Source organism: Coffea eugenioides, chromosome 8 (assembly GCF_003713205.1).
Source record: "Coffea eugenioides isolate CCC68of chromosome 8, Ceug_1.0, whole genome shotgun sequence".
NCBI classification, from domain to species: Eukaryota; Viridiplantae; Streptophyta; class Magnoliopsida; order Gentianales; family Rubiaceae; genus Coffea; species Coffea eugenioides.
The window spans coordinates 38930399-38942842 of NC_040042.1; the positions used below are offsets into that span (position 1 = coordinate 38930399).

The window sequence follows — 12444 nt, forward strand, 5'->3', positions numbered from 1 at the left end:
GACTGAATTGGAGTCTTTGCTGCTCGTTTGCTTTATAAATAATTGCTTGCTCCTTTTAATTTATCTATGCATCTTTATCTACCAAAAAAGATGCTAAAAATTTGATAGGGTACCTTTGGTTATAGCTTGTAGGATGATCGTACTTTTTTTTTTTTGGGTAAGAGTCCAGGTACCTTTACAATTGGGGAATATTACACTGACATAATGGATAATTAATACAACCAATTAATAGAGATAGAGAAGAGACTAAACAAGGATTAACTTGATTATAGGAAGATAAATCAGTAGAACTCCCAAGCCGCAGAAGCTTTGTGCAGAATATTCAGTGCTTTAGAGCCCAGCTGACAAAGTGATCCTCAGGAAGGAAATGGCAGATTGGAACATTTCCAGGCTTCACCTTTAGCAGCTGAAAAGCTACATGTTTTGGGTCCCATGCTGATGTATCCTCGTGACAAACTACCACAGCCTTGACTTTTGCCCCATCATCAGCTCCAACTAAATTAACCCTATATGCATCGGTACGCCGCAGGGTGTGACAGTAAAAAACTGCGTAGACATAGTTTTGCTTGTGGCAAGCAACGATTGCTTTATCATCGTCGTTCAACTTGAAAACATCCACAATAACATATTTTAAGATTTTCGGATCTGTTTTCTGGGCTTCGGTTGAAATTGCTCCGACATTTTTCCCCAGCTTGGAAGTTGTGAAATCAACCATAGACTCGAGAGATGTCGCGCAGTACTTGTCTTCCACTTCGTTCCCAGGCTCCTCACAGTCTGCTATCAGTTCCTTGATAGCTTCGGCTTGTACTGAATTTGGGTTCACTGAGAATTTGTTCAAAATTTCGGGAACAGATTTGGACGAGAAGGGAATGGAATCAGCCACCTGGCGGGGTAGGAAGGCCGTAGTATTGTCCAGTAAATTAACAAACTGCAGATTCATGATTGAGCCACCATGCAGGTCCCTTTTCAAGAAGAAAACTGTTACGTTTTGGTGATTACGGAGTTGGCCTTCGGTAGGATTTTTACCATCTCTGACCACCCCATGGCCATAAGTAAAATATCTTCTACCAAAACGGAATGGGATGGCCTGGGGACTTGCGCTGAGACCGCCAACTCCTGGAGGCTTTCCTGCAGTCAATGGAGGGGCAACAAAGAAAATTATCAAATATTTTGATGGAGCGAATTTTAACACTATTAAACTAATAATATATAACATCAAATATTTCATATATTTACGAGATTTAAATTTATATAAAAGATATATAAGTAGTCAATTTTCTAAAGGAGGAAAAATCCAAACTTTTTAAAACTGGGAGGCCATGGAGCATTGGCTTTTTGTTCTTTTGAGTTAGTATCTACCCGAGCAATAGAAGAAGCAGAACAAGTAGTAAAAATAGGGAAGCGGCACTTCTCAGACAAACCGTTCTGTATGATATCTCTGACCGCTTTCGGCATAGGAGTGTTTGGAAGCTTGGATTTCCAATAAACTTCAAGGTCTGCATGCTCTGCTGCAACTCCTAGCTGATCATCACGACACCCGGGAAGAGTTTTATCAGTAAGTTCCTACGCTTCCCAAGTACAAGCAAATTATGACGAATTTAAAATAGCTTAGGTTCTCAAATAATTCACTCACAGAAACAGATGTCAGAAAACAGAGGAGCTTGAGCAAGTCCATCAAATAATAGCAGCCACGGTAGAATGCCAGTACGCAAGACCCCGCGATGACGGTACTAGAACCCAAAATTTTTGAGGTGAGGTGAGATAGTAGTAGCACAAGAACCATATAGTACTAGCATTATTTATAGTGGATCGAAGAGCTGCAGTCGAGTGCTAATTATTTGATCAATTATTCGAGAGTTGAGTGCTTGACAGTGACCACAGAATAGTGGCTGCTTTTCAAGTGGCTTAAGGCTGCTTAACCACGGGATGGCGGCCACCAGACTCAAGGCTGGTGGCTTGAGCGATTAATGGCTGTACTTGTCAGGTCTGCGCCATTCAACATCAAGTGTTTATATTTTATAATTATTATGTCCTTGAAACAAACGAAATACCAAATCAAAAAAGGAAAAAAACAAAACAAAACAAAACAACGGAGCACTGACATTGTTACTATACACCTGCACCGTAACTACCATTAAGATTCTTCATAGACGTATCATTGGGAAATTGGCCACTCGTTTATATAAGTGTACATAATTATCACCTAAATTTGCAGTGAGAAAGCTGGCATCTTATTTGGCATATTTTTCTTTTAAACGCTCTTTTATTTTGTGTGGTAAGCAAGTACTTTAACTAGTAAGCAATTTTTCTTATTTGTATGATATGACTTTATTTCCTTTATTATTTCGATATTGGTTATCCTGTAAATAGATGAATTGCATACTGCTGCAAATATATGAACAAGAAAAACCATGTAATCATAAACGTGGGATAAGAAATGTTAGACAGGGATTGTATTTGGGATTCGAGTTATATTTTTTGTAGGTGGATTCTCTCTCACATAAAAAATAATGGGCCTTTTTCTCTGTAAATGTAGTTCTGCTGATTGAAACAAATCACGTTAAATCTTGTGTATCACTTATATTTTCATGATTTGGCTTGATTTTATCTTAACTTGTTCTACTCTTGATTTTTCAATAGTTATTAGTTTCGTGCCTAAATTCCAACATAATTATACCACGAGAAATCGTGAGTATCTATATTCTCATGTAATGTACCCAATTACTGATAAAGTAGTTACGACTAAACATATTGAGAACTCAGCGTCTGGTAGTATAATACTGAACAACAAAATTCCATTTGCTTATGAACTGATGAAATATGTTGAGAATTCTAAGCACCTAAAATTGTCTCCTAAGCTCACCTAAATTCCACATAATTATGACACGTAAAAGTAGGGAATATATTAAAATGTTGGATACTGTTCTTTTAGATGCGCCACCAAATTAAGCCCAAACGAGGAAGCTGTTATCTCTATAAGTGATTCTTTGGTATGAACAAAAGGTTAGTTATATATGGTTTTCGTGTATATGAAAATGAAACTACAATTAGTTGTATAATTAAAGCATGTGGGTTTTGGTGATGAGCTTGAAAATTTGACTGTTTGCCATCAACTTGCATTAGGTTTTCACTGTACACAAAACAATATAAAGCATTCAGATAGCCTCGATCTACGCACTCATTTATAGGCCATATGCTATCTTGTACTACCTATTGATATTTGATCATGTGAGAGAAGTGCTAGTATAAAATATATGGAAATGGGGCAGGAAGGAACGGTCCTGAAGGTTCAAAAATTTGTGCGGCTCAAATTACAGCATGTAACTCGATTTTCACGCTATGTGTGGGGCCTATAAAAAATTGTTCTAAAGTTACTTCATGTGTAAAGAAAGTTACGCGATGTGTAAAAAATATTACACGCTGTTACAAAATGCAAAAACCGGCACAAACGGTTGCACCCCTTGTCCAAAATATATGCTCATGCAAGAAAATTTATATAACTATTATAAAAAATCACTGCACTGTCAGTCTGTCAGTGCATAAATAAAATTACTATATTATTAGTATAAAAAGTTAATCCTTTTAATATACATACATATATACATATACATACATATTTATATGATAGATCGTAATTTTATCATTTATTTTATAATTAATTTTTTCTATTACTTTACTAAATGTAGATTAATTGTCAGATTTTATTCATTTTTGCCATTCATGCTTATTGCAGGGAGTTGGAACAAAGCACGATAACAAGGTGCAAATTTCCCAATACAATTGTAATTTGGCATAGGTGTGTCAAGCCAGACCTTAATATGTCCAGAAAATGCAAAAAAGGTGACCGACACCCGTTGCCAATTACAAGTGCAGCATGGCGCCGCAAACATTCCATTAGTTGATTGTTAGATTTGAATTGAAAAAGGCAACTTATCAAAAATAGGAAACGTGCCAATTAGGAGATTTCCTAACTTTTTTTGGGCTACGGTTGATTAGGAGACAGAAGGGAATTGCACATTGAGGAGGACTCCACTTAGCTTTTGGAGAGGAGCTAGCCGCCACAAGTGGAGTCAAGAGAGACTAGGAGGACTCTTCTCCTTTTTCCTCTGGACAACCGTACACTAAGTAGGAAATTAGATAGGAAAGAGGGCAGGCAGTCAATCTTGACTCCTTTTTGCTCTTGACTTTTTCGTCTTATTCATGTGACTATTTCCATCGTATGTTAGAGCCACGAAGAAAACATTAGTCATTCTTTTTGGGTTTTGTAGTTTCTCCTTAATCTTGTTATTATTCCATCGGCTTCTTCATCTCAATTTGGCGCGACAACTGCTGCTGCAAATCTACATGAGATTGATTCAACGGAGATGAGTTAAATCTCTTTTTCTAGTCAAGAAATAATAAAATATTTAATTCAACTTAAATTGTGAGATCTAATTAATTTTATTTTTTCTTTTATTTTTTGATATTCGTATATTTTCTGCTTTATTTTCTTATTGTTGTTGTATTAATCAATTATCTCTGGCCAGGATGTTAAATTAATTCAATAACCTAGAAACAATTAGAATAATTAAATCCGTAATTATTTGATTGTTATAACTTAGTGGCAACTGGCACAATTGTGGTTATATCAGAGAAATATACGGAATAATTTGTAAACAACCCTCGTAATGTGTTGTGGTTAGGATAGGGTTTCTCTAAATCTTAAAGCAATTGTGGAATTTAATTTACAGCCGTATTTAGGATCATTTTGCAATTAGGGCAATAGCTAACGGTCGTACCTTAACTATCGATAATTAAGGAGAAATTGGTTGTCATTGCCCGTTTGACAATTATAACTAGCTTATCAGTTTATATGTGGAATTATTCTTGCATCAATGATTAATTAGGAGAACCGTTTCCGAAGTTGCTTCTTGACTAGAGCTGTCCAATACTATTTGAGTTTTTTCTGTTTGCCATTTAATTTTTATTTAATTGCAATATTCGATTAGCATAACTTATTGTTAATTTCTATAAAATCCCCCCATAACTTGAACTTTAGTAGAAACAAATTACTCCCAGTCCCTGTGGATTCGACCCTACTTATCACTATCTATAGAAATTATATTTTGTTTGAGCAAGTATTTATTATTGCACAGACTCGATAACTTGAGCAAGTATTTTGTTATGATTTATAGAAATTTTGCAGATTAAAAAAAATCTAGCTAAAAGTTGCCAAATTATTCTCCATGGTAATGGCTTTCAAACTCATTTAACATTTTTCTGAAATTAAAAATTAAACCTAGACTCCGGGCTTTTTGAAGACCACATAGTCCATGGTCCCATATATAAACTAAGTGAGTTGATATTTTGAAGCATCATGTTGCTGATTTCATTGTATGAAAGCATCATGGTCCTTTTTGACGCTTAATTTCGATGTTAGAATATCATCATTGTATATATGAATTTTTAAACGGAAAACTTGGGTAAATTATGTATAATATCACCTAAAAAGTTTGGGTAAGATAATGGATTGTGAGTGTCCGTACTCGGAAAAAATATCTTGTCCAATGGTTATCTAAGGTGGTGACCCTTCGAATTGAATACTGCGAGCTCCAACCTGTTGGCCTCCAAGCATCTTTGGAGTATTGGTTGAAACGTTCCACGAAGTTGTTTTATATCCAATAAGTCAGTTCCCACGTTTCTATTTTGACCTGACCATTTTGACTTTGTTTTGTAAGATAATTATTACTTATGCAATTTATATCTAATACAGTTCCAATTTTATTGAGAATTCAACCGAAGAATAAAAGTTTTCGTAAATGGCATTTTAACTTCACCCAAATAGCAGGTTATTAGAAATTTCTTCCTTCACATTTCTCTATCTTTTTCCATAAATGGCATTCTCGGCACCACTGTCACTTGTCGCCAGTATTCGCCAGAATCTCTGTCACTCGCCATTGGTACAGTAGTACCTTGTTTTCCTATGACACTGCCTTCAAAAGAAAAGATCGAAAACTATAAATATTTTAAAAACTTTTTATGTTATTATTTGAGAGATAGTAGTGAAGGTGGCCTTGATGACCGGTGCAATTGCCAAAAACAAAAAAAGGGATCGATAAGGAAGCAGTAACAGGAATACGGGTAATTGAGCCGAGTCGAGCTCGAGTCGGCTTATAAGTAACTATACTCGAGCTCGATTCGAGCTCGATCGAGTCGAAAATTCTCAAATTCGAGTTTGATTCGAGGAAATATTTAAAAGCTCGAGACTCGACTTGATAAGGCTCGACCTTTAGTCAAGCCTTATCGAGTCGAGTAATCAAACTTTTTGACTCGACACTTTGCTTGTAAATTTAGCATAAATTATATCCATAATGGTCATTTTATAATTATAATACACATATATTATTTAAATTATACGGCTCGACGAGCTGCAAAATTCTGACTCAAATTCGACTCGAATGTGTACTCGAGTAACTCGAGACTCGACTCGAACTCGATTTGACCGAGTTCAAGCCAAGTCATTGACCGTAGCTCGCGAGCAGTTCAGTTCGCGTACATCCCTATTCATTCATGGGAAGAAGAAAGTAAAAACAAAAGAATGCAAGTCATTTCCTCCTAGGTTAATTCTTAACCAAAGAATGTAGTTGAATTCCTTTGTACTTCAAATCCACTCATTTCATATCTATACAGTTAAAATTCAATCTTAGTTGAATTCAAATTCACTAATCCAAAATTCCGTATGCATCCTTAAGAGAATAGTAGAGAGGACAATTTCTATACTCATCTTCCCTTGAGTTGCACTGGGAAGTTGTTGAATCAATAAAATTTGTCTTCTTAAGAGCTTGTTGGATAGCATTAATCCTTGACCAGCTACTAAAGTGAGGAAGCAGCTCATAGTTCACAAACCAGTCTAATTATTACCCATCACTTTCTTCGCCTCCAATTATGACCCCATTAAATTCGCTCATGGTTTTGGTTTGTTCTTGGGTACATGTATGGTGCAACTGCTCGCCACTCATGTCGAGTCCGAGAAGGCGTCCATTCTTCCGGAGCCTTTCCAAGTGATGTTGAGTGTTGTGGGACTGCCTTGCTATTTACTAACCCCTTATAACTAACTTGTCAAAAAGTTAGTCACCAGAACAAATTTAAAATTCCTCTTTGAGCTATTGATTGAAAGATCAAATCTCGCCCTCTGGACTTTAAAAAACAAAAATTTAATGGGTTTGTCATGGACCCAACTAGCATGATTTCAAGCCATACTACTCGATAGCACTCGAACATTGGATCCCTTTATGGGACTTGACTCGAGCACACAGCTGGTTCATGGTAAAAAAAATTAGTGCTTTTAAACCTAGACTGCTAATTGAACCGGATGAACTTCCAGTTCACGGATCAAATGGATAAGTTCAATTTTTTTTTTTAATATCAAATAACTTGGATGACATTAAAATTTTTAAAAGATAAAATTTAGGATGAACTGATCCAAAATTTCAGTTTTTTTTTTTTTTATCGATTTTAAGTGGTTCAACCAGCTCTTGACCGAATTTAATTGATTCCAATTGACTTTTCGAGTTTGTTAGTGAACCGGATCGGTGCCATAAGCGGTTTGGGATTCAACAGGACGGTCCAATTCGGTTTAAAGGATATACTTTAAATGAACATGTACTAAAAAAACTGTTCTTTTTTTTTTTTAGAGTAGAAAAGGAAGTTAAAAAATAAATAAATGAAGTGTTTGATTCATATTCTGATGAAAAACATGCTTGGATTGAAGTTTTTACTAGAAAAATTTTAATATTTTTTGTGATCATATTTTTCAGTCATTTTTTTTTTATCTCACATCATCAAATTATTACAGTAATTTTCTACAAAAAAAATCTCTAGAAAATAGGAAATCAAACAAGGAATTTTATTTGGAAGAAGACAATCTTAATTAGATGGGAAACATGGTGGATAAAATTCTAGAAATAAAGTCTTCTATTTGTTCATGCAACCATTGAAACAAACTAAATATGAACCACAAAAGTACCATGACTTAATCATGTAAGGACCAAACAACAGTCAGTACAAGGGCTGCAATTTCTGCGAAAGCTTTTTAAGCAGACTCCATACAACCACATTTTTACTACACATACTCTTTGTTATGATTTTTTTGTTATCGAATAGTGATAAACAACAGGAGTGAAGATTGTGAGATTTTCTTGGGACAAAGTAGGAGAATTGGATAGAGGAAGTAGAGACAGGAGTAAGACCTTAAAATCTCATAGATTTTGTTTGGATATGTTAGTTTTCTCTCCAAACAATTTTTTACTTGCATCATACATATGCTTTCTTCAGTTACTTTTTTTTTAAAAAAAATCTTTTCAACGAATTTTTTTAATCTCACATTCTTCACATAATAAAAAAAAATACTACAATAATACTTCAGAAAAATTCTAAAATCTCCTATATTTGCTATTTATACTTCCAACGCACAATTCTTGTTCCTCTTTCAAAAATACTTTCTTTATGTTGTACCATGTAGCTCAAGAAAAACTGAACAGTACTCTTATAACTGCACACTAATGATCCGCAATCTTTTCAATTTATTTTAAGGATAAATTACTTTTTATCCCCATGTGATTTGGTGATTTATCACATAATTTCCCTATCATTTTAAAAACGTAGATATAACCCCCACCTCCCCCATGGTTTGGGTTAATTTGTCACCATTAATTTTTTTTCGTTCAAACTAACCGTCAATGGTAAAAAATCAAAATCAAACTAATAAATTTAGGAGAGGAGAACTTCATATAGTTGAATCAAGTGGTGGGAGTAATAACTAAAAATAAAAAATAAATAATGTGATGGACGGGTAACGAAATTTGGATCCCAGTGCGTGTTGGAAAACTCTTGCAGGCCCATGATAGGAACTACACAAATGGCCCAACTGACGGAAATGAATTTTAATCATGGCCCATGATAGGAACTACACACTAATAGTATTATTGATTTTAATCATGATTCTCTATCTTAATAAATACTGACATAATTGGGGAATATTACACTGACATAATGGATAATTAATACAACCAATAGAGATAGAGAAGAGACTAAACAAGGATCAACTTAATTATAGGGAGATAATCAGTAGAACTCCCAAGCCGCAGAAGCTTTGTGCAGAATATTCAGTGCTTTAGAGCCCAGCTGACAAAGTGATCCTCAGGAAGGAAATGGCAGATTGGAACATTTCCAGGCTTCACCTTTAGCAGCTGAAAAGCTACATGTTTTGGGTTCCATGCTGATGTATCCTCGTGACAAACAACCACAGCCTTGGCTTTTGCCCCATCATCAGCTCCAACTAAATTAACCCTATATGCATCGGTATGCTGCAGGGTGTGACAGTAAAAAACTGCGTAGACATAGTTTTGCTTGTGGCAAGCAACGATTGCTTTATCATCGTTATTCAACTTGGAAACATCCACAATAACATATTTTAAGATTTTCGGATCTGGTTTCTGGGCTTCGGTTGAAATTGCTCCAACATTTTTCCCCAGCTTGGAAGTAGTGAAATCGACCATCGACTCGAGAGAAGTTGCGCAACGCTTGTCTTCCCCTTCGATCCCAGGCTCCTCACAGTCTGCTATGGTTTCCTTGATAGCTTCGGCTTGTACTGAATTTGGGTTCACTGAGAATTTGTTCAAAATTTCGGGAACAGATTTGGACGAGAAGGGAATGGAATCAGCCACCTGGCGGGGTAGGAAGGCCGCAGTATTCTCCAGTAAATTAACAAACTGCAGATTCATGATTGAGCCGCCATGGAGGTCCATTTTCAAGAAGAAAACTGTTACGTTTTGGTGATTAAGAAGTTGGCCGTCGGCAGGATTTTTACCATATCTGATCATATATCTACCATAACGGAGTGGGGTGGCCTGGGGACTTGCGCTGAGTGCGCCAACTCCTGGAGGCTTTCCTGCAGTCAATGGAGGGGCAACAAAGAAAATTATCAAATATTTTGATGGAGCGAATTTTAACATTATTAAACTAATAATATATAACATCAAATATTTCATATATTTACGAGATTTAAATTTATATAAAAGATATATAAATCGTTAATTTTCCAAAGGAGGAAAAATCTAAACTTTTTGTTCTTTTGAGTTAGTGTCAAAGGTTAATTTTGGTAATATTACGGAAAAATAAATTAAATTGTGGCACTTCTCAGACAAACCGTTCTGTATGATATCTCTCACAGCTTTTGGCATAGGAGTGTTTGGAAGCTTGGATTTCCAATAAACTTCAAGATCTGCATGCTCTGCAGCAATTCCTAGCTGATTATCACGACACCCAAAAAGAGTTTTATGAGTAAGTTCCTACGCTTCCCAAGTACGAGCAAATTATCACGAATTTAAAATAGCTTAGGTTCTCAAATAATTTACTCACAGAAACAGATGTCAGAAAACAGAGGAGCTTGAGCAAGTCCATCAAATAATACTAGCCACAGTAGAATGCCAGTACGTAAGACCCAGCGATGACGGTACTAGAACCCAAAATATTGAGGTGAGATAGTAGTAGCACAAGAACCACAGTACTAGCATTATTTATAGTGGAAGAGCTGCAGTAGAGTGCTAATTATTTGATCAATTATTCACGGGAGAGGGAAAAGTTTCGTCAAGATTTTTATAAACTAATCTATCACAATTTTGAGAGAAGAAAAGTCGATGAGAGTAGAAACTCCATTAAAAAAAGTTATTAAAATAATCACATATTATAATAATTTGATATGAAGTAAGAGTTGAACTTCCAACACCACCATATCATAAGTGCTTTTTGGTCTGATTAGCGCTGCAAACGAACCGAGTCGAGTCGAACTTTAAGCTAATCGAGTCGAGTCTCGACTGAATTTTACCAAGCTCGAGCTCGACGAGCCGGCAATTTCAAGCTCGAGCTCGAGCTCCAAAAAAATAAAAAATAATTATTTTATTTTTTAAAAAATAAATAAAATAATATTTTTTTCTTAATAAATAATAAAATATTAAGAATATATACGTAATTTTACTATGAAAATAAAAAATAAAAAAATAAATATAATATACGTAATTTTATTATTAAATAAAATATATATATATATATATATATATATATACTCAAGCTCGGGAGCCGGCTCGCGAGTTAACGAGCTTAATATTCTGAGCTTGAATTCGAGCTCGAGTTTGACTCGAGCCGGCTCGAACTCGATTCGAGCTCGATATTAATCGAACTCGACTCAAGCAACCCTAGGTCCGATGGCTGCTTAGCCACACGACAGTTGAGCAATTACTGGTTGTACTTTTCAGGTCTGCAGTCGAGTGCTAATTATTTGATCAATTATTCGAAAGTTTTAGTTTGCTTAACCACAGGATTTTCTTTTTTTGTCATAATCATAATATTTTTATAACATAATCTGTCATAACTTAGAGAAAAAAGAGGAATTTGGTGACACTAAAGACAATCACATGTAACGACAATTTATTTGATGAAAAAGTAAAAATTGATCTCTTGATTCCTCAACCCCACGCCAAAACTTAAGGCAGCGACCACTACGTCGGCCAAACGGCTGGTGGCTGCCTAATTACAGGATAGTTGAGCAATTAATGGCTGTACTTGTCAGGTCTGCGCCATTCAACATCAAGTCTTTATATATTATTATTATGTCCTTGAAACAAGCGAAATATCAAATCAAAAAATAAAAAAACAAAACAAAACAAAACAACGGAGCACTGACATCTAACAATATAAAAGAGACAATTGTTCAATGAATAGTTTCATTTTGTCAGGCGGTTATGCTGTAATTCCTCATGGATTATCGGGCTATTTTCGTCAATTGGTCTTTTGTTGGTTTCCAGCTGGCATAGTGAAATAAATTTGTTTGCAAAAAAAAAATATGCACATAAGTGGATGCAATGGTTGTCTAGCATGTTTAACAATATACCTTCTGAGTGCATAGTTCCCGAAAATTGAGCCAATGGAAAAAAATAACAAATCTTGTCATCAAATAAGTATAAGTATGCAAAATCGGTTAAGATGTCATAAGTTTCGACTAAAAATGGTTTTTAATTCTATTGCTTTTTAAAACGTACAATTATAATGATATATATTAGTCTATATATCGATTTTTAGTCTATATAATTATTGAAAAATTTTTAATGCCCTTATTTTTATTATTATACTTTTCATTCTATGTATATTCTATAAATATGAGCTTACTTTTGTCTTCTATGTGTGCTAGATTATGAGCTTATTTTCTTTTTAAGAGAATAATTAGTTTGTTATTTTACTAACATATCCAGATTTAGTGTAAATATATAATTATTATCAAATTTTTAACATATTTGTTTTTTCTAATGGCTCTAAATTGTTGTAAATTGAAAAGCGCTGTTGTGTGCTAATCTTTTTTTATTATTTTAGTTAAACATGTAACATTAATTAGATTATTTCTTACATTAGAAA

General features: G+C 34.8%; 2 protein-coding genes across 2 annotated transcripts; both read right to left on the reverse strand.

Annotated features, from left to right (window-relative positions):
- LOC113779244 (BURP domain-containing protein 3-like) lies at window positions 1-1765 on the reverse strand. Its single transcript, XM_027324777.1, has 3 exons — window positions 1634-1765; window positions 1422-1521; window positions 1-1128 (listed from the first exon to the last, which is right to left on the reverse strand). Exons 1-3 carry the CDS (start codon window positions 1673-1675, stop codon window positions 323-325), a joined length of 948 nt encoding a protein of 315 aa, XP_027180578.1. The 5' UTR covers window positions 1676-1765; the 3' UTR covers window positions 1-322.
- Window positions 1766-8897: 7132 nt separating this feature from the next.
- On the reverse strand, window positions 8898-10536 carry LOC113779346 (BURP domain-containing protein 5-like). Its single transcript, XM_027324910.1, has 3 exons — window positions 10399-10536; window positions 10187-10286; window positions 8898-9928 (listed from the first exon to the last, which is right to left on the reverse strand). The coding sequence occupies exons 1-3, from the start codon at window positions 10438-10440 to the stop codon at window positions 9144-9146; spliced, it is 927 nt and encodes a 308-aa protein (XP_027180711.1). The 5' UTR covers window positions 10441-10536; the 3' UTR covers window positions 8898-9143.
- Window positions 10537-12444: the final 1908 nt, after the last annotated feature.